This window comes from Pagrus major, chromosome 21 (assembly GCF_040436345.1).
Source record: "Pagrus major chromosome 21, Pma_NU_1.0".
Lineage (NCBI taxonomy): Eukaryota > Metazoa > Chordata > Actinopteri > Spariformes > Sparidae > Pagrus > Pagrus major.
The window spans coordinates 24,414,457-24,434,562 of NC_133235.1; the positions used below are offsets into that span (position 1 = coordinate 24,414,457).

The 20,106-nt window shown below is 42.3% G+C and overlaps 1 protein-coding gene across 1 annotated transcript in view; it reads left to right on the forward strand.

Moving 5' to 3' along the window:
* The window catches only part of gpc1b (glypican 1b), a 68,188-nt gene that overhangs the window by 37,692 nt on the left and 10,390 nt on the right, over positions 1–20,106 (forward strand). The window contains exons 2-4 of the mRNA XM_073491737.1: positions 1,507–1,665; positions 16,648–16,875; positions 17,629–17,792. Coding sequence (XP_073347838.1) covers positions 1,507–1,665; positions 16,648–16,875; positions 17,629–17,792 — 551 coding nt within the window. The remainder of the gene's footprint in view (positions 1–1,506; positions 1,666–16,647; positions 16,876–17,628; positions 17,793–20,106) is intronic.

The window sequence follows — 20,106 nt, forward strand, 5'->3', positions numbered from 1 at the left end:
CACTGCAGGGCCTTTGGGTGAGAGGGGTGGGATTCAGTTAGGTGTCTCCACCATGGGGAAAGTAATACAATCAGAATGGAAATGCTACAACCTGCAGTCTATCTAGTGCAACCCGCTGCACACTGACATTGAATAATAATGGAGATGCTGTAATACAGACTTATTTTAACCTATAAATCTGGCACTACCAGTTGAGCCTGATTGAATACGCAGGCATAGATTAAGAAGAAGCACCCTTCCGCCAACCTGGGGTTTAGATACCTGGAAGCTCCTTGTTTGCGAAAAAGGAAAATATTTATTAAAACCTTTACCCCCAGCAAAAAAGACGAGACCTTTGAGCACTGAGCTCAGAAAGGATTGCCATCTTATCTGCATACTTGCCTCGTCCTTTTAGATATTTCTCTGCTGTCGTCTACGTGGGCGCACCAGAAGCTTTAATAAATATTTTCATGTTTGATAAGAAAGGAGAAAGCTCCCTTTGTCTTTATTGTCTTTAGAAAACTGACAGATTAATCTAAAAACCTTCATTCTTTCTTTATCCTCGCAGAAATGTCTCAATGTGATTTGTTGTTCCCCGCTCCACATTGCCGGTGCATCCTTGTTTTTGTTTTTTTGTGTTTCAAACATAGTGTGCTTGTGTGTGTGTGTGTGTGTTTGTGTAGGCTTGTGTCTGGAAATATGAATAGTGGGGAGGAATCTTCAAAAGTAAAACATTTTCATTGCCAGTCAGAGCGTTGCATCATACATGATCTACTCCCTAAACGTGCAAATGAGCATCGCCCACATGAATTTTGTTCGCCTTAGGCTTCCGTCGATGTGGGTGATGTTATTCCCATCTTACACAGTTTGTTATGATTTCAGCTCCAGGTCTGACGGCAGGTTTAATCGACTTTGACAGCCCCGGTTTAAATCCTCACATGTTACTTGGTTGTTTGTATGTTTAGTCGCACATAAAACCCCGAGATTACAGATCCTTTCCCACTTCCCCTGGTTTTTCTAAGTTTGTGTATCCGCATGTGTGTGTGCGCACGCACATATTTGCAAACGATGCACAGGCATGCGTGTCAGGAGCGCTCATTAAAATTGTATGGGAGCTGATGCTGTACTCCTGCTCCACTGCTCCCGTTTCCACACAGTTCTCCACATCTTGCCAGGTAATCAGGCGAGCGAACACAGCAGTGCTGCCTCCGCCGCTGCCAACAAGCTGGGTCTGAGGTCGTAAAAACAGCCGCAGCAGCTCATTCATCCTGTCACATTCATGTTCACTGTTGAGTATTTTTTTACAGCAGCAACACAGGAACTATTAATCTCAGTTTTGTCGAACACCGACTGAATTGATGGAACCTGTTAATGCTGATATTCATATTCATTGTCCTTATTATTAACTGCTTTTCTCCATCTTCTCCTTCTCTCCCATTTGTTCCCTTTTCCTTTTCTATCCCTGCCCTTTACCTCCACCGCCTCCCATCCTTTCTCCTCCTCCGTCTCCACCTTTTCTCCTGCTAGGGGAGCACCTGCGCATCTGTCCCCAGGGTTACACCTGCTGCACCAGTGGCATGGAGGACGACCTGGCCACGCTGAGCCGCAGGGAGATGGAGGGGCTACTCAAAGATGCTGGCCGGTCCTTACAGATCTCCCTCACTGGACAGTACAAGGCTTTCGATGGTGAGTTTTAAGTGTATGAGTGAGTGAGAGGAGAGAGAAGAGAAAACCATGAATAGATCTGTCGGTGTGAACTGCGGTTCTTCAACAGTCATCAGCTCTGTCCTAACATTTTTGAGTTTTTGAGTGTTTCTTGTTTCAGTTTTGATAGGACATTGTCTTGACAGTCGTGGCGCTTTGCCTCCACACAAACACACACCCACAGACACACACAAACTGACAATAAGTGAAGGAGATATGTTAAAGGCCTTTCTATCATACAGTCTGCGGATTGATGGAGAGCATTGATCTGCTGTCATGCTTCAACAGAAAGGGTGTAATGCCTTCCAGGGGTGTTGTCAGAATGCCAGTTTTTTTTTTTTTCTTTTTTAATTTTTGAACTTTGGTGCCAAGTCTGCTAAGTCAGGGCCAAAGAAAATATGAAACAATAACATTACTAAATCCACATATGTGTGTGTATATATATATATATATATATATATATATATATATACATATATATATATATACACATATATATATTAATTGACGACGTCTCAAGTCAGGGACCTTTCCTGCACGTCATCTCTCTCTGTCTGCTCTATAGTACCTATACAAAAGAACTATAATTAGGAAATCAATGTGAAATAGTTCCTTGACTGTATGACTGTTGATTGTCATGAAAACTTTTTGTTTAAAGCTGCTCTTTAGCCATGTTACAACCATATATATATATATATATATTTACTGTACTATATACATGATCAGCCACAACATTAAAACCAATGACAGGTGACTGATTGATCATCTCATCACAATGCGATGTTCTGCTGGGAAACCTTTGGTGCTGGCATTCATGTGAATGCCACTTGACACGCACCACCCATCCAAACACTGTTGTGGACCAAGTACACCCCCTCATCATAACAACACTACCCGATGGCAGTGGCCCCCCAGCAGGACAGTGTGCCCTGACACACCGCAAACACTGCTCAGGAACAGCTCGAGGAACACAATACAGTGCCCAAGGTATTGACCGGGCCTCCAAGTTCCCCAGATCCCAATCTGATCGAGCATCTGTAAGACGTGCTGGAGCAGGTCTGATCCATGGAGCCCCCCAACATACAGGACCCAGAGGATCCGCTATAAAACGCCCTGGTGCCAGACACCACAGGACACCCTCAGAGGTCTTAAGTCCATGTCTCGACAGGTCAGAGCTGTTTTGGCTGCACAAAGGGAACCTTCACAATATTAGGCAGGTGGTCATAATGTTATGCCTGATCAGTGTATATATATTATAGGGTCTGAATCATGAAATCTGCTCCATGACAGCAGAAAAATATTGTTCTTGATATAATAATCTGTATATAAATAAGAAATAAAGTCAGGACTTAATTGCAGTGCGAGTGTGAGAGAAGAAGTAAGAGAGACAGAGAGAGAAAGAGAGAGGGATTTTCAATCTTAGAACACTGGCGCACCGAGGCAATTATTTGTGTCTAATGACCTGCTCCAGTTAATAGAAGGGTGTCTCTGTGCTCCACTTGTTCCCCTTGGCCAGTCGGTGACAATGGATCTGTCAGCTGGGGCTCTGAGCTTGGCTAGTTAGCTTGACCTTTTCAGATCACAGTGATTAGTGGCTGACTGACATTTCTTTACTCTTCTTCTATCGCTCTGTGTTCTTCTGTCTCACGGTCCCACCTCCTTTTCACTCAGGAGGTTGTTGCCGTGCCAAAGGAATACGGTCATCCTGCCAAGTGTACACACACGCTCACACACACACACACACACACATAAATACACAAACTTGTTCAAGACACACACATTCTCCTACTTAGTAAGTTAGTTTATGTCATCCTGCAGTTCTTGAACTTTCCCATTCTTCAGGAAAACACCTCATTTAGCACAGTGTGCCAGTAAACAACACGGACTACAGGCACTCACATTCAAGCAGCACTCAGCTCCGAACTCTAAACATTCTAATGATGTGCATCCAAAAACATCGTGGATAAATACACACAGAGCCGCACGTCATGAACGTGGCAACTTGTGTTGCCTCACAATTAAGTCATTTGGAGCTTGTGTTTTTTTTTTTCCCTGTGTGCTCGCCAGATGTGTTACACGTACAAATTTCAGAAAGCTGCTGTTTTTGCTTTGAAACAGAAAATCAGACTGTTATGCCAAGTTTAGCCACACCTGTACATGCTGTTCTCTCCTTTTTAAACTGCCGTCTATGTGTCTCATGTCGCCTTATCTCACCCCTTTTGAGCATCAAATGGGGACAGTAGCGCTGATAGAGGGAGGGGAGGAATATATGTGCGTTGGGACCTTGAGGTCTAAAGACCATCTGTTGTTGACTGTGTCCTCTGAAGATGAGCGCTGACAGATATACTGAGGTTAATTGGACCATAACACGTTACATTTGCTGCCACATGATAACGGCACTTTGGCAGGATCCAGCCGTTCTTACTAAAGACATCATGTTGTCATCCTTAGCTGTTGAAAAGTGCAAAGCAAGACGAGTTACTCCTGTTTCGGGCTTCGGTAAACAGCTAACGTGTTTACTATTCGGGAAGAGTATTTCGGGTTAGACAGCAAATATTAATTACGTTGATATTAATAATTTAAGTAGGCGAGGATTCTCTGATTCCTAACCACGTCCAGAGTTTTTGTGTTCATGCAGTTGCAGGAGAGTGCAGTGACATTGTACCACGCTGCCAGTCCCTGCACATCTGGCTGTGTTTAGCAGGGTGTGGGCTAGCTAGCGCCATGTGGCTAAGTGTAGGGTTTTACTGTTCCAGCCCAGCCTGGCTAGGCCTTTTTGGACTTTGAAAGAAGCCCCAACCAAGCCACAGATTAGAGGACCGGCATGCTCACATACAGCTGGCTCTGGGTCTTGCGAGTGCGTACACTGTATGTGAGCATGCAGATGGATGTTTATATGCATGTGTTTGTAAGTTTGCAATTTAGTGTGTGTTTCACTGTGCGAGTGTGTGAGCGAAAATGCTCGTTGCATACATTATGTTTGCAGGCGGGTTGCACTTGGTCCTCCCAATCTCTTTGCTGTCATTCATACTGTGTACAGAGGTACAAACTAAATAATACATTAGGTTAAACAAAGATGCAGAATATAATGCTGAGGAGGTTGAAGGAGAGGACAAGTGAGAATGAGACAGATGGAATAATAAGATAGTGTGAAAAGAGGGGATGAACAGTCAGAGCAAGGACGAGGGCAAGAGATATAAACAGGTGGGAATGGAGAGTGGTAGCAACAGAGAGTGTGAAAGAGAAAGAGAGATGGTGTTACATATGAAAGTGAGAGGGAAAAGGTCAGAAAGGACACAGAGAGTGATGGCACCAAAGGGAGCTGTGTGTTAGATGGCTACCAGGTGTGTTAGACAGACGGAAGCCTTAAACCTGGCAGGTGGTGTGTGGCCTAATGGTGCCATCACTGGCATCTGGATTCACTGTGTGTATGTGTCAGGGTTGTGTTCACTCGCACTGCCACCACATATAGCTTGGAGCAAAAGCAGACTTTTTACCTTGTGGAAAAAAGATTCTTGTTTAGACTTTTTTTTATATAGTTTATCTAATAAAACGTTCAAAAGCATGGACCATATAACCAAAATTCATACCTGCTACTTTTGAGAGTCAAATTAAAAAGAATTTCCATTTCCTGAGGTTCAGTTTCCAATCTAATGTTGTGACAATGCTGTGCTCACAGTCTGCTTAGGTTTAGGCCCAAAAACCACTCTGGTTAGGAGAAGATTACGTTTAAGCTTACTCGGTTCTGTTGTTGCAAAAAGACCGGAAAATTGCCCCAACATCTCATAAAAAATATCCAGCTTTTGCTGCCACAAACACAGCTGAATATCCCCATGTCTCATTAAAGGAAACCTATTATGCTTTTTTTTGTTGTTTTTTTTCCCTTTCCTCCAGTATTTTATATAGATCCACAACAACATAAGCTCCTCTCGCCCACAGAAAACACTGCTATTGAAATGCCTCATCAACAGGAGACTTATCAACAGTCCCACCTTTAATTCTGTGACTTTGTGACATCACACTACAACACAGAGTCACACATTTGTATCTAAGCCTAGTGATTTAGCACAGCTGCTCTGTTGTTAATAGTGGTGCAGGGTCAGGCATGTGTAAGCTGATCAATCAGAAGAGAGTGGGTATTTAGGAGGAGGGGCCAATCTTAAATACAATTATGAACCTTTAAAAATGGTTTCACACTTAAAAATGTGCCTGCCTTTTATTCTGGCAACTGTGCTGCCTCTCACACCTCATGCTTGTGTGTATGCGCCGTGTTTATGAAGGTTTGATATTGTTTTGATTGCGTTATCTGGCTTTGACCGCGTGACTTCAGGTATGGCTGAAATGATTCATGAGATGACTTAAACTATCCGACATTAATTCTTTGTTTCAGTCATTTTTAGTGCAAAAAAGCCAGACATTCTCTTGTTCCAGCTTCTCAAATATGATGATTTGTTGCTTCTTTTTTCTTACGTGACAGTAAATTGAATCTCTTCAGGTTTTGGAACATCGTCGAACAAAACAAGAAGACTCTAAGAGCTCAAATGATTTATCGGGCCTATTTCAGAGTCGTTTATATATAGTAGATAAGGAGAGTTTTGGGTTGGAGAGACCCAGGTCTTGAATCATCAGAGAGTACACACACATTCACGCACCGACACACTGTATTTATGAGCAGCCAAATGTGCATCGGCCAGTGTGTTCCAGCCCATTTCAGTTCAAGGCAGATCAGTGGTCATAGAGCTTAATATGATGATGAAGAGGCCTGGCTGGCTGGCTGGCTTATATGGGTACACTCTTTTCAAGATGACCAAGCAAGGACTCGCTTATTTATTCATTTAAGTAGAACTCTGAACATCTCCCAGCTGGCCCCAGCTGGCCTGTTAAGTAACGCCACCTCCTTCCATGGAGAGTGATACTCGAGAATCACATCAAGCACACTATCAGATTTAGGAAACAGGCAATAAACTTGAATCAAAGGACAAGTCTGTATCGCCATCAGCTGATAGGAAGCGGCACCCTGCTGTATTTCTTTTCAGCGAAAACAGTGTGGCGGCTCATTGGGAGTTCTGATACTGTGAAAACACTGTGCTGTGATCACGATAAGAGCGGCTGTGTCGGATCTTCGAGTGGATTTTCAGGTGAAAAGATATGGGTTTTCGAGGTTAAAACTGAAGATCTGAGGATATGGCAGTATTTCAGTGGGAGGTTTAACTGCTGTACGTCGAAGTCTACACAAAACGGTAGAAAAACTTCTCTGCATAAGATCTTGTAATAGAGCAGAAAAAACACTCTAGGCATTTCAATAGACAAGTCTGTAGAGCTTGCTCTTATACAAATGACATATGACACATGTCCCACCCCTTCTCCCCGAAAAGCTGCTTTATTAAAGCCTCGAATAAGCATGGAAGAGGAAGATATTAACCGTGAGACCGTGTGCATGCCTAGTAGAAGTCCAACCTGTGGGGGGAAAAGTGTTTTAAGCTTATTTTGGGGCAAAGTAACCACAGTTTTTAGCGGATTTCATCAGATTTGACTGGTGATTCTATACATGCAGTTTTTATGTCACATTGGCCATTGAAATTGAAGTTATACCTCTCTCCTCATTCATTTAGATAGGGGCCTTGTCTTGTTAGCCCAAAATAACCGCCCAGGGTCGTTGCCAAGATGGCTGCTGAGTGGCGTGACCTGCCTAAAAGAACTTTAATATAACGTAACAGCGCCACAAACTACTGCTTAAAGTTTAATTAAGACCAGTGGCGGATTCAGGATGTTTGACGGGCACCAGCACACAGAAAGGACACTGGAAGGGCTTTTGTATGTTACCTCATTAGTTTTAGCTGGGTGTGCCTTAAAATCTGGCAACTGATTTCACTTTAGAAATGATTTTATCTGATTTTTTTTTTGTCACTGAGGAAAAGAGTTGATGAGAAACAGACCTTTCTTATCAATACTCTGCATATTTACGAACATACATAAACACAAACTTTAAAAAAGGGAAAGTACAAAGCAAAATGAAAATGGAACACACCCCAACACACAAATTTACAGCAGAAATAAAAGAAAAAACAAGTTAGAAGTAGTTGGAAACAGACTATAATGAGGACAACTTGTTTGTAGTACAAAAACATCATATTCATTGAATCTTTTGAATGAAAATTGTAGGAAAATTAATCAATCTATAAATGGCACTAAATTATTGTAATTATTTAACCCAACATGACTGAAATCTGCTCGCTCGCAGCTGTACCAACATATTTTTTCAACCAGATTCAGCCCAGTCTTCTTTACCTTTCACCAAATTACTAAACTCACACTCACTGAGGTTATTCACTGGTGACACTTTCTACATCTGAGATGCAAGATTCCCACAATTAGACAACATGATTTGATTCGCTCCTGCCGCCCACCTTCTAATTTCCTGCTTTCAGGGTCACCTCTGATGATGTCATGAAAGACAAGGACATCTGCTCCCATTGTGGTGCTTGATTGGCTCAATTTATCTGCATGCAAATCACGTCTGTGGGGACCAGGAGTACACTGGCCTAATTATGCCAAACACATTACTCACTTGGAGCCGTGGCGCCTTGGAAGGATGAAGTAGAGGGAGAGAGCAAGACAGAGAGGAGAAGAAAGAGGAATGCAGTGTTAGAAAGGATGCTATTGGGGCAAGCAGTGGAAAGTAAGATTAGACGGGGGGGAGAAAGAGGACAAAATGATAGTGAGGGTAAGGAATGGTATGGAGTTTGGGAGGAAGCAAGCGAGGGAAAAAGCTGAAAAAGAGAACCAGATGGATAGGAGAGAAACAGGCATGGGTAAATTGTGCATAATGCTAGCCAGGCAAAGTCACAAGAGAGGAAGAGAGGAAGTGGAATACAGACTTCCACAGAGAGCCTGTTGATAAATGACATGCATTATGTGATGTGTCGGCTTGTTTAATATAAGAGACCTTTTAATAGCATCTAAATGCTGGCTAAGGGGCTTGCAGTGCTCCCGGGGCACAGTATGTGTGTGATAAGTGTTGTTATTGATGGAAAGTCAGACTGACACATAAACAGTCTAATGGCTCCCAGATCATCATTCGCGCATTCGGTGCGCCCAGGACAGCCGTGTTTGTTTATGGCCCGTTGTGCTTATTTTTTCATTGTCCTTGCACAGGTGGGGACATAACGAAGGCCGAGGATCATGGGTACTGCAGAGGTAGAAAAAAGTAGAGAGCTCACAACCATCTGGTGCCTGCTAAAGAGGCTGTCAGTATGTCTCAGTCTGACTTCCCTGTCCTTTCTGTCCATTTCTTCAAGATCTCTCAAGTAGCCTTCACAGGATATCTCAGAACCTATTTAACATATTTCAGTAAAATAAGGAGGAAAGTAGTAAGCAGGGTTGGTGCTGTTCCTAGAATAATTAATGTTGTTCCTGGCCAACACTGACATTGACCAATCACGCTGTTGTGATGTCATAGCTTTGCAACTCGTGTTGGTGTTGGCCCTGAAATACCATAGTTAATGTTGCTAAGTGAAATATCGATGGAGACCTCAACTGGAGTAAGCTGCTGTGGTTGAGTGGGCTATTTATCGGACACTTGATCGAGTGATCGCGGATTGAAATGTGCTTGGAATATATTATTCACTTATTATTTTCTGTGTCTTTATATACTACTTGGATAGGTTTAGGCAACAAATACACTTACACAGGTAAATTAATTATATTGCCATTTATGAAACCTTTTTACATTTTGAAAGATAGTTTTTTAAACCAGGAGGGATACTATAGAAGGATACCTTGCTTAAAACTGATACAAGAAACTTTTTTGTTAGTTCTGGGCAGTATGAAAAAGAAAAAAATGTAATCACTTACCCAACAAAGATAAGTTGGACTCCGACAATGTGACAGGCATAAACAATAACTATTATAACTATTCAGAAATAGCCTTTTGCTGATTGGTCATATTAGGTCACATAGCGGCATCTGTTAGGTTGAGACCAGTTAGAAGTTTGTTGTAGTAACTCTAAGGATGTTTGCATAGGCCAGTTGTACCAAATTTCATGCATGGCCAAACATCCATTGAATGCATCATGCACTTTAAACCAGAAACAGGTGACAAGGTGAGCAATTCTGAAAAATGCAATGGCATTAAGCTCACAGGCGGCGCTACACCAACATGATATAGTCTAACTGCCATAACTGAGTATCCCTGAGTTTGAGTCACATGAATGTTGCACAGTTGGTTCTCACACAGACGCCTCGTATTCCCAGACAGGATTTGAATATTTTTCCAAAATTCATGGCAGCCGTCAGCCAATCAGCCTGATTGTTTATTTTGATGCAGATCAGAACCAGATGCAGCTTAAAATGTTCTGCTGTTGTAAAAACAAATTTAGAGCAGCCCTGGCGGGGGTATGGCCTGTGCTCTCTCTGATCCCTCTAGTTTAACTTTTTAATGCACCAGTGCCACCTGATTTTCTCCTCCTCTCCTCTTGGAATGAGCCTCATCCTTGGCTCTGTGTCTCCCTGCCTCTCCCTGCCTTGCCAAAGAACCATCCAGCTAATATGATCATTCAGCACTTGTCAAATGGACAAATTGAATTAAGGCTGTCAGATTTGAAAAGAGATATACAATTACTGCTTTTGCAGCCCTTTTTTCCCTCTTACTCTCTTTCATTCTTTCACTGATCCTCATTTTCTATTTAATTCTCCCATGTCAGTATCGGGTGCACTGCCAAAAATCAGTTGATCTGTTATGTTTCTCAGCTAGTTTTCTATTTATGGACCCTATGAACCTATTGTATTCTTAAGCATTTATGTCAACATCTATTCCATTTCACTGAGTGGGAAACTTATTCATTCGAAAAAATCAAGCCTTTCCAGAACTTGGATTGTATATTTTACAAGTTTTTTTAATTTTTTAATTTTGTATTTTTTTAGTCCTCCAACATGGTCCCGAGTGCCTTGAAACATTTCCTGCACATGCAAGACAATGTAAAAAGCCAGTCGGAGGAAACAAAGTGAGTTTTTGCAGGAGATGGGAGAAGTTAGGTGAGAACAGACACGTCATTAAAGATTCAGTGATTTCTTGTCGGCCTGTGATTGCTTAATCACCAGCCACTTTTGGATCAGATCGTGCAATCAACTGCCGCGAGTTACCACTTTATTAGACAGTGGCACACGTTGCCAGACTACCGCTAAGCTCTCTGTATGAGGAAACTGATTCTTGGATTACTGTGGAATGAGCAGCGCAAGCCTCGGTCAGTTAATACCTCTGTGTGAGAAAGTAACTCGGGATCAATCCATGCCCTCAGCGAGAGTGATTGGCAGCAGCATGGAGGAACATTAATGGTACCCCTGTGTTACACAGCATATCTGGTCAATAACAGAACTTGACACAAGAGACAGTGCGGAGGAGGAGGACTGAAGATAGAGACACACCAGAGAGACAGATAGGGGAAGGAGGGCATGTGGAGGTAGAGGCTACTCGTCTGCTTTTAAAGCACTATATTGATTTAGAAAAGACCAAGAGAGTGAACTGTAGAAGACGGTGAAATACTTAATACATAGTTTTACGGTATATGAGGGTTATCTGTGTGCACTTGAAGGTGTGTGCGTGTGTCTAATCAGGTTTATGGTTAAGCAGTGGGATGAGAGAAGGTGGGAAGAGAGTTAAAATAAGCCTCTAACATGTCAAGGTGGCCTGGATGTGAAGCTCGGAGTGATTACAAATGAAATCATTAACTCCCCTTTCACTGCAGGAAGAAAGTCATTAAGACACACATGCTTGACTTGACTTGCAATAAGTGTGTGTGCATAAGTCGGATGGGAGTGGCAGAATGAAAGGCAGAATAGAGTGTGGTGACAGAGATTTCCTTGGAAAGAAAAAAACTGTTGCTGTTAATGACAGTATGAAGTCAGCGGGGTTGGTCTCTGTACCACAGCTCGACTAACAGTGGAGATAAGACGATATTGCACCATATTTGCCAAATCACATACACGGCAGTCAAACTGATGAACGATGCTCAGTAGCTCATTTGCCTGTTTATTTGCTTGAAATCTGGACAGTAATTTCAAGTTATAATAAGATCATAGAGCACAATATGATTAACCGTTGAATCAAAGCCCAGTCCTACTCTGTGAAATATATGGTATAATGAGTCTGGTATGGTTATGAAGGGTGCCATATGCTGTACAGATTGTAAAGACCTTGGAGGCAAATTAGTGTTCTGGGCTATACTATAAAACAAAAATGATACAAAATCCTTGCTCACTGTTATGCTGACTGCTGGTGTCTTTATTAATTTGCGCTTTTTGTCTCAGATATAATCAGAACACTGGAAATAACTCTAACTTTACATGAGTTGTCGGTGAATTACAGTATAGCAGACACAAGAGAGTTATTTTTGAATGATTTGAGCAAATATTTGGATCTGCTGACACTTATTTTAACCTGATGCAATCCTAAATGACTGAGATTTCCAGGGCTACATACAGTAACTGTAGAAAAACAGCAATTTTCGGTGATACAGCTTCCTCATGTCTACACGGTACACTTTAAAAGTTGGCTTTACTTTTAAAACCGTCAGGAAACTGATTATCTCAGAATTACCAAATGAAGTAGACTATTAAATTTAACTTGGTACACCTAAAAAGCTTTAACAACTGGAAATGATTAGTCTACTTTACTTGGTAATTTGGAGATAATTGGTTTCCTCAGTTTTTTTTTAAGTAAAGTCACTTTGTCAGATTTTACAATGTAGGCCTGTCACAATTCATACTTATTATGACCTGATATCAAGTGAAGGTTCCAGCAATTGGTTGAGGCAAATAGCATAAAGTTCAAGAAAAAAGAAAAAAACAATAATGGGGAAAAAGAAATCGGCTGTCCAGACCGTACTGCTGTCGAGTCTTTTGTTTCAGCTCAAATGAGACCATATTTTTTTTGCTAGTGGCATAAGATCAAGAGAAAAAGCAATTAACACAATAACAATTATTCATCAACTTAAAGTTCATGATGGTGACAGACAGTCCCCCACATGACTACTTCTCTAAAAATGAATAAAACTACCCCAACTATTGTTTGTCCACTCATTGTCCCTCCCACACCCAATGTGCTGGGATAAAGCAATTAAGAGCCCTCTCCCATCACTCCTTCCTTGGAGAGCAGACACTGGGGATTGGGGACGGGTGAGGGGGGTGGAGGTTAGGCTTTGAGGGATGATGGAGGATTGAGGGAGAGAAAGAGAGAGAGTTAAAGGCAAGAGGGGGTGAAGAAAGGGATGAGCCTGTGGCTCCACATATCATGGAGACACAAACAGATGAAGAATGAGAAAGGTCATCTGAAACACACAAAAAGCACATGCGCACACACATGCACAGGGGCTATGAGTAATACTAATGATCATCATTATTCACTTGAGCTGAAGGGCAGAGGAGAACTGGACAGCGTGATACCATTTACCAAGATCTGCCCTCCACATGTGGTGATCCCAGAGCACTTAAAAACACACATTAGGACTGTAAACAGAAATGTGGGTAATTCATTTACCGGGGCAACAACTTCACTCCAGCACCTAAATGAAACTATTTCTGCTGAAATCCTCTTCGTTTAGCCGGAGTTATGGCATTTTTACAGTATGGCTGACAGTACACAGCAGGAGTGAATCCTAATGGGGATTATAAGCAAAGCTGCACCTGTCACAGCTGCTCCCTGTCTGTCTGTCTGGCTGCCACTGTGTACTCTGGATAGTGTGTGTGTTTGTGTTTGTTTGTGCGATGGCCAGTGATGCTCTTGTTTCTATGTGTGGATGTGGTGCTGCTTTGAAGTTTGTGTCTCTGTGCGCGTGTTTTTCTGCTGACTCCTGGAAGTATTATTTTTTTGTGGATGCGTGTGCTTGTGTGAATGACATAGATGCAGCTCTCCTGGTGCTTTGAGGCTGGCCCAGAGCCTCGCTTCCAGAGAGTTTGAGTGACAGGAGGTCAAGGAACAGGGGAATGACGTGTCATCCAGCCAGGAACTCTCGCTGCTTCGCAAGTGCCGGACGTACGGCCACAGCATGTCAGAAGCAGTTATCTCAAAGACGGTTATAATCTAAGAAATGACTTGCGTCACACCGAAGACAAGGCTCAACACCATTCATTATGTTGCCATTTTGCTCTGTGCGCTGAGGTTTGCAGCTATAATGAGGAGCTGACTAGAAAGGTTTCTCCGTCTTGTTGAGAACATTTTCTGTCGTTGCGTAATGGACTCATTTCCTTTACCCTCATTTATTCATAAAGGATGTATCAAACAAATTGAACATGGTCCATCCAGTTCTTGTCATCTTACAGTAGGGCTTAAAACCAAATAGTTAGGTGCTTAGTTAATTTAAATAAAATGTACACATTTAGTAAAACAATAAGCCTGCCTATTTTAAGGTTGAAAAATTAAAAAAAAAATTATTTGATTATATAACACCAGTGAGGAGGAGCACAGTACAGCAAAAGACCAGAATATGGCAACATTTAAATATTCCACAGGGAGTTTTTAACTGGTTATGAAACAGTCTCAGTTTAATACTCATGCCTCTTTATGACCTGCATGAGCAAACAAGCAAAAAGATTGGCTATTTGTAAGGACGGGGTTGGATTCTAACCCTAACCCTTATTTGGATTGGAAAAATCATAAAATTAAAGGTGCAATATGTAAGAATGTGCCACCATCAAATTCCCATACATCTTTCTTTCCCTCTTTCATCTAACAGCTAACTTAGCTAACATATTATTCAATTGGCTAAGCTACCGCTACATACCCAATGTTAGCATTAACCTTTGTTTACCTACCAGTCTAGAATAAATGTTACCCATAAGTTTAGCATCAAACTTCATCTAAGAGTGAAACACTAATGTTAACTCTGGTTTTGCTTCTTTTTCAGTCACTTCTTTTCTTTTCCGGCGAACTTCTTGCTATATCTTAATCCTATCATCTTCTTTTCACTCGTCTTCAAAACAAATGCACGTGTTAGACAGCTCAAGACCTGAGGACACGAGGCAGTGATGCTCATACCACTTTTGTCCACAGGGGCCGCCAGTGTCAACAAGAAATGAAAGCTCCTTGAGGCTGCTTTAAAATAAAGCCGTTTTTAATTAGATTCTTATAGATGTCAGTCCCCTACTGTGTTTGTGAACCCAATTAGAAGCAAATATTTCTGCCTAGAGACAAGTGTGCATCAAAAACCAGAGACTGACTGACAACATTACATAACTTAATAGTCTACAGTGAAAGCCACTTCAGGGAAATGTCAACGCACCAAACAAGGCTGATGTTGTAAGGGGGGGAAATGTGCAGCTGATGTACCGGGGTATGGAGTTCTCATCACCAAAACAAAGGTAGTACATTTTTAAGGTGCTCTTAAAGTACCAAGCACAGGATGGCCGTTTAATGTAGCAAAAGCAGGAATATGAAATGATGAATGTCTCAGAGTGGTCGTCTGAGAGTGGATTTTAGATTGATTCTTCACAGGAGCACATTCAGTGCTAAATACATCTCTTCAAATCACCCAGCTCCGATGAGAGTAGACCTTTTAGCTGTGAGTCTGCAAAAAATGCCAGAGGAAAGCAGCAAATAACAGCAGCGGTGAAGCGGGCCGGCTGGTGTTTATTAATGAGTGGGAAAGCAGAACAGAGATACAGTATCCATCCAACAAGGCCAGCGCTTAGATAATGCCACGCAGATGGGTCAGGATGAGCTTAGCATATTAACAAGTTATGTAACTCCAAGTGCTGTGATTGTCTTCAGGCCGTGCGCATGTGGGCGTTGGAGTTTTGCTACTGTATAACTTTGCCTTGGTTTTTCCATATATTGTTGTCAGGGAAACTGTACGGTGACAGGGTGTGTTTGAATTTTGGTTTAAATATGCAGGAGCGTGGTGTGCGGTGGATTTATTTTTTTTTTTGCGTGTGTTATGATGTTTTTAAAAACAGCTTCGTTAGGGGGATGAGCTAGCTCCAGGCACCGTGTCCCCTGTGGAGGCCACAACCTTCCATTCTCTCGTCTCCTCCCGATCTGGGCTGGTGGCAGGCAGAGATAAGACGCCAGCAAAGTAAACACATCTCCCTGCCACACACATACACCCGGTTTGAACCTATTGTGTAGGGGAAGATGCCGGGAAAACCTTGGCCTGAATGGATGGATGGTCTGGCTATGTTGTTGTTGCTGCTGAATTTTCTGCTGCCAGAACAGAGCCTGATTGATAAATGTTGTCTAAGCACAAAATTGATGTAAAAATCATTGTGCTACCAGCTGGAATCCACAAAAACAAACTCCATGTGTGAATGTATGCCCCTCGATCAAAACTCAACCCTGACCCAAAAAACTATGGTCGATATGGAGTTTAGGCTACACCAGTCTAATCAAATACAATCCAATGCCATAGCCTTAAACTAAATAACATTTCTAAACACGAAAAAGGTGTTGCAGCTTTAAGTTGAGTGGCATTGGGTTGTATTAGATATTCCGTCTGTGCAATATCATGTCCCAATCATGTATGTAAATGTAGAGTAGGAAACATTAGAGCATTATTTTAGGGCTTGGATTTTCCAGTGTGCTTCTCTTGTTTTTGTTTGTGCTCGTCTCAGTCAAACTTTAACGGTCTCCTACTTTATTTCTCCAAGATTGACAGCCTGACTGCCTCTGCCTGTACCCTATATCTGTAAATCCTCACTTGGAGCAGTATATACTTCACCCTGAAGCGCTGTCAGTTGTCTGACATTCCCTCGGGACACTCTTGCATACTCCTACTTAAGGTTCAGCGACGGTGAGGCAGTGTTAGTATGCAGCACAAAGCTGTGAGAAGAAGAGAGGAAAATTTTTGGAATTGTAAAAATAATCCACTTTCTCCGCATTTGAGTTTATATTTGTACTTGCTGTGACACTGTAAGTATGACTCAGAGGCACTTCCTTCTTCTCTTTTTAAAACCATTTATTTTCTTTGTTTGCAGGTTACTTCCTGGAGCTGCTCAACCGCTCAGAGATCAGTCTACAGGAGACTTTCACTCAAACGTATGGCTTACTCTACTCCCAGAACTGGCAGGTCTTCTCTGACCTTTACACGGATTTGAGGCACTACTACCGAGGCTCCAATGTCAACCTGGAAGAGGTGCTCAACGACTTCTGGTCCAGGCTGCTGGAGAAGCTCTTCCAACAGGCGAACAAGCAATATTTCATAGGTACATCTAGCTCGTTTTTTTTTTATACAACACCAAATGACAACCAAGAGGTTAATGTTGCGTTACGAACACAGGTTTATTAACTGAGAAGGGAATGCATGAGATAAAAAAACAAAATACAAAAAAGGTGATTTTCAGTTCACCCCAAAATTAAAGAATGATATGTTTCCTCTTACTATAGCGTTATTTATCCATCTAGGTTGTTTTGATTTGAGCTGCAGAGTTTTGGAGGTATTGGCCATCTGCCTTCTGCTGCCAAAAAAAAAAAAAAACACATTTTAAAAACTCAAAAGCAAAGTCTCTTTCCAGAAATCATGACCTAGTTACTCAAGATAATCCACAGACCTTGTTGTGAGCTGTATCATGTTGGGACCATTTCCCGCCAACCGTATCAATGCACAGAAGCAAGCTGCAAGAGGCTGTAATGCTATCTACCCTAGTTTGCCAGCCTCTTGTCTTTGAGTACATGCACGCTTCCTTCTGCTGGGCGATACGGCCGGAGGCTATAGTTCAACAGAAAGAAAATAGTTCCTACATGAAATTGCTCACAGCAAGGTCTGTGGATTATTTTGAGTGGCTGCAGGAGAGTGCCATTATATTTCAGAGAAGGCAGACATCTCTGCAGCTGATGTCTCCAAAACTGGACACCACACCAAAACCATCTGGATTGATAAAAAGCACTGCAGCTGAAGCTTTTCAGATTCTTTATTATTCTTTCGATGAAGATTTTAATGATGTGTGTGTCGGTTACAGGTGAGGACTACTTGGATTGCGTGTCTAAGCAGATAGAGACACTACGGCCCTTCGGAGAGACACCCCGTACGATGAAAATGATGGTCACACGCACGTTTGTTGCGGCACGTTCCTTTGTCCAGGGGCTGGTTGTCAGCGGGGAGGTGGTGCGCAAGGTGTCCCAGGTAAAACCTCTCTTCCCCCTCATTTGTTTCCTCTCCTGTCTATTTCTTTTGCATGCATCTCATCACTGATTAGTCTCTTTCCCCTTAATGTTATAGTCCCATTTGCCTGCTTTTTCACTGGTGTCTAATGTGCTAATGTTCTCTGCTCCCACTACATGCTCATCTGTATTCATGTGTTAAAGGGTTGGTATTCATCTCTCCTTGATGTGAACACCTTAACACACACACACACACACACACACATACACACAGGCCTGTTTTTACCAGTCCATGCGCATAGTATAAAGCAGTGGCAGATCAATGTTGGTGGAAACGAAAGGCTCCATAAAGTATGGCCTGCGGCTCAGACAATCAGCCCCTGCAACAACAGTTAATGTCAGCTCCACGCTGAAAAATGTCTCCCTGGGCCGCGGGGAGGGTTAATATCTCCCGAGAGAAATGGTCCCCTCGGTGTATAAGACAAGAGTAAGGTTAAGATCAGAGCAAGACTAGGAAATCATTTCAGCTCCTGAGAGGGAGGTGGCCGGTATTGACGCACCAGTGAAAAATATCTCCCGTCAGACGCTGGGCAAGGAGAGTGTGGAGAGCAGGGGCCCTGTGAGAAATATACACATCCTTTAAGAAAACCGATGCCGCACCAGAGATGAATATTACAATTTTTTTTTTCCTATGGTGAAATATTACAAGGTCAGGGTGTGTGTGTGTAAGCATGAAAAGAGGAAAAAAACAGTGGCATGACGAAATTGGTTGTGTTGCTGGTACGTGACTGCAAGGCCACACATTTGGATGCGTGTCAAAAAAATAATCTATATGATCCTTTTCCCTTTCGGTCTGATGTATGTGTTCCGCGAGGCACTGTGGGCGGCACACACTGTACTGTGCGCTAGCATCAGAGCTAGACAGCCAAGCAGCATCTCTCTCTGCCTCACTTTGGCCCAGAAAGTAGGTGCCACGTTGCACACCCACACAGAGGGACCTGAGGATGTCTCAATTAGGGACCTGGATGCAGCAAAGCATTGCACATGCACATCCACAGGGGACTAAAATCAGGAATAACAACGAAAACAGCTACTCTAGCGTAGCAGGAAGCTGGTGAATAACAGGGCACAGACAGTGACAACTGAAACTGGGGCTCAGGTAATCATGCAACCCGTCTAACGGAGCTAGAGACATGACAGTTACACAAGTGGACAGCTCGTACAAGTGTAAATGCCCCCAAGACGCATTGATTATACCCATTAATTTAGTTAGGTATATATTTTAGGTTATCTATTCATATGTTGGTATTCATAAGCAACAGAAAAATATAGCTTAAGGCCTAGGCATGTGTCAATAATGCCTATGCCTGGATCCTGCCCAACTAAGACCACATTTGGAGCTGGTCTGGGCCGTGTGTACGCACATGTGTCTTCAGACACATTAATGGACCACCTACTCAACTGACATCCTCCGTGAAACGAGAAGAAGAAGCCACGACGACAGGCAGAGTAGATGACATGCTGTCTAGCCTACATGTTTGGGCTCTCCTATCCTGCCAATGTTGCAGCAGATGTTTATGAGCACACTGTCTGCTTCAACCGATCTAACTATCGACCTAGTAACAGCAGCATCCCCTGAATCCCTAAACAAATCACACAATTGTGAGATTTGTTGAATGAAGAGAAACTTAAAAAGCTTTGCGAAATGGCTTCAACAAATTCAAATTCATATGAATTCTCTTGTAAATTGTCTTGTCAGTTTGTTGCAGCAGAGCTGTACCAGCCTGTCTGCCTCTGTGTCAAATGCTTCTTAGCAGCTGTTTGAACACACCGTTTCAACTTATTTCACCATTTACACTAAATGTATGAAAAAAGACATTTCATTGATGGTAAGCATGTCAAATTTTAGAAATGCAGCAAACATTAACCAATATAGGAAACTTTTTTGCCCATGAAGAAAGTTGCAGGACTCCCTTAAAAAATGCTCCATTTTGTGTGTTTTTAAGTTGGTCTTTTTTTTGATTAGTCTATGACTAATAAATTAGGCAAACGCTATTCATTAAGTTCTTTCTTTCTTTGTGTAAAATCATCCTGTCCTGATGCACGTCGAGAGACATGGTAACGCCAGGTGTGAAATGAGGGTTAGACTCAAGCAAGCAAACAGGGGTGTAAGGATCAGAATTAGCATGGGCAATACAGTGAAAATGCTATTTATGATTTGCGTCACATGGGTTTACCCTTCAGAGGTCTGCCTGCAAGATGCTAAACTACCAATCGCTCTCTTAGTGCATAAGAAACACATGCACACCTCAGCATTCTATCTTTCCCCTCCAACA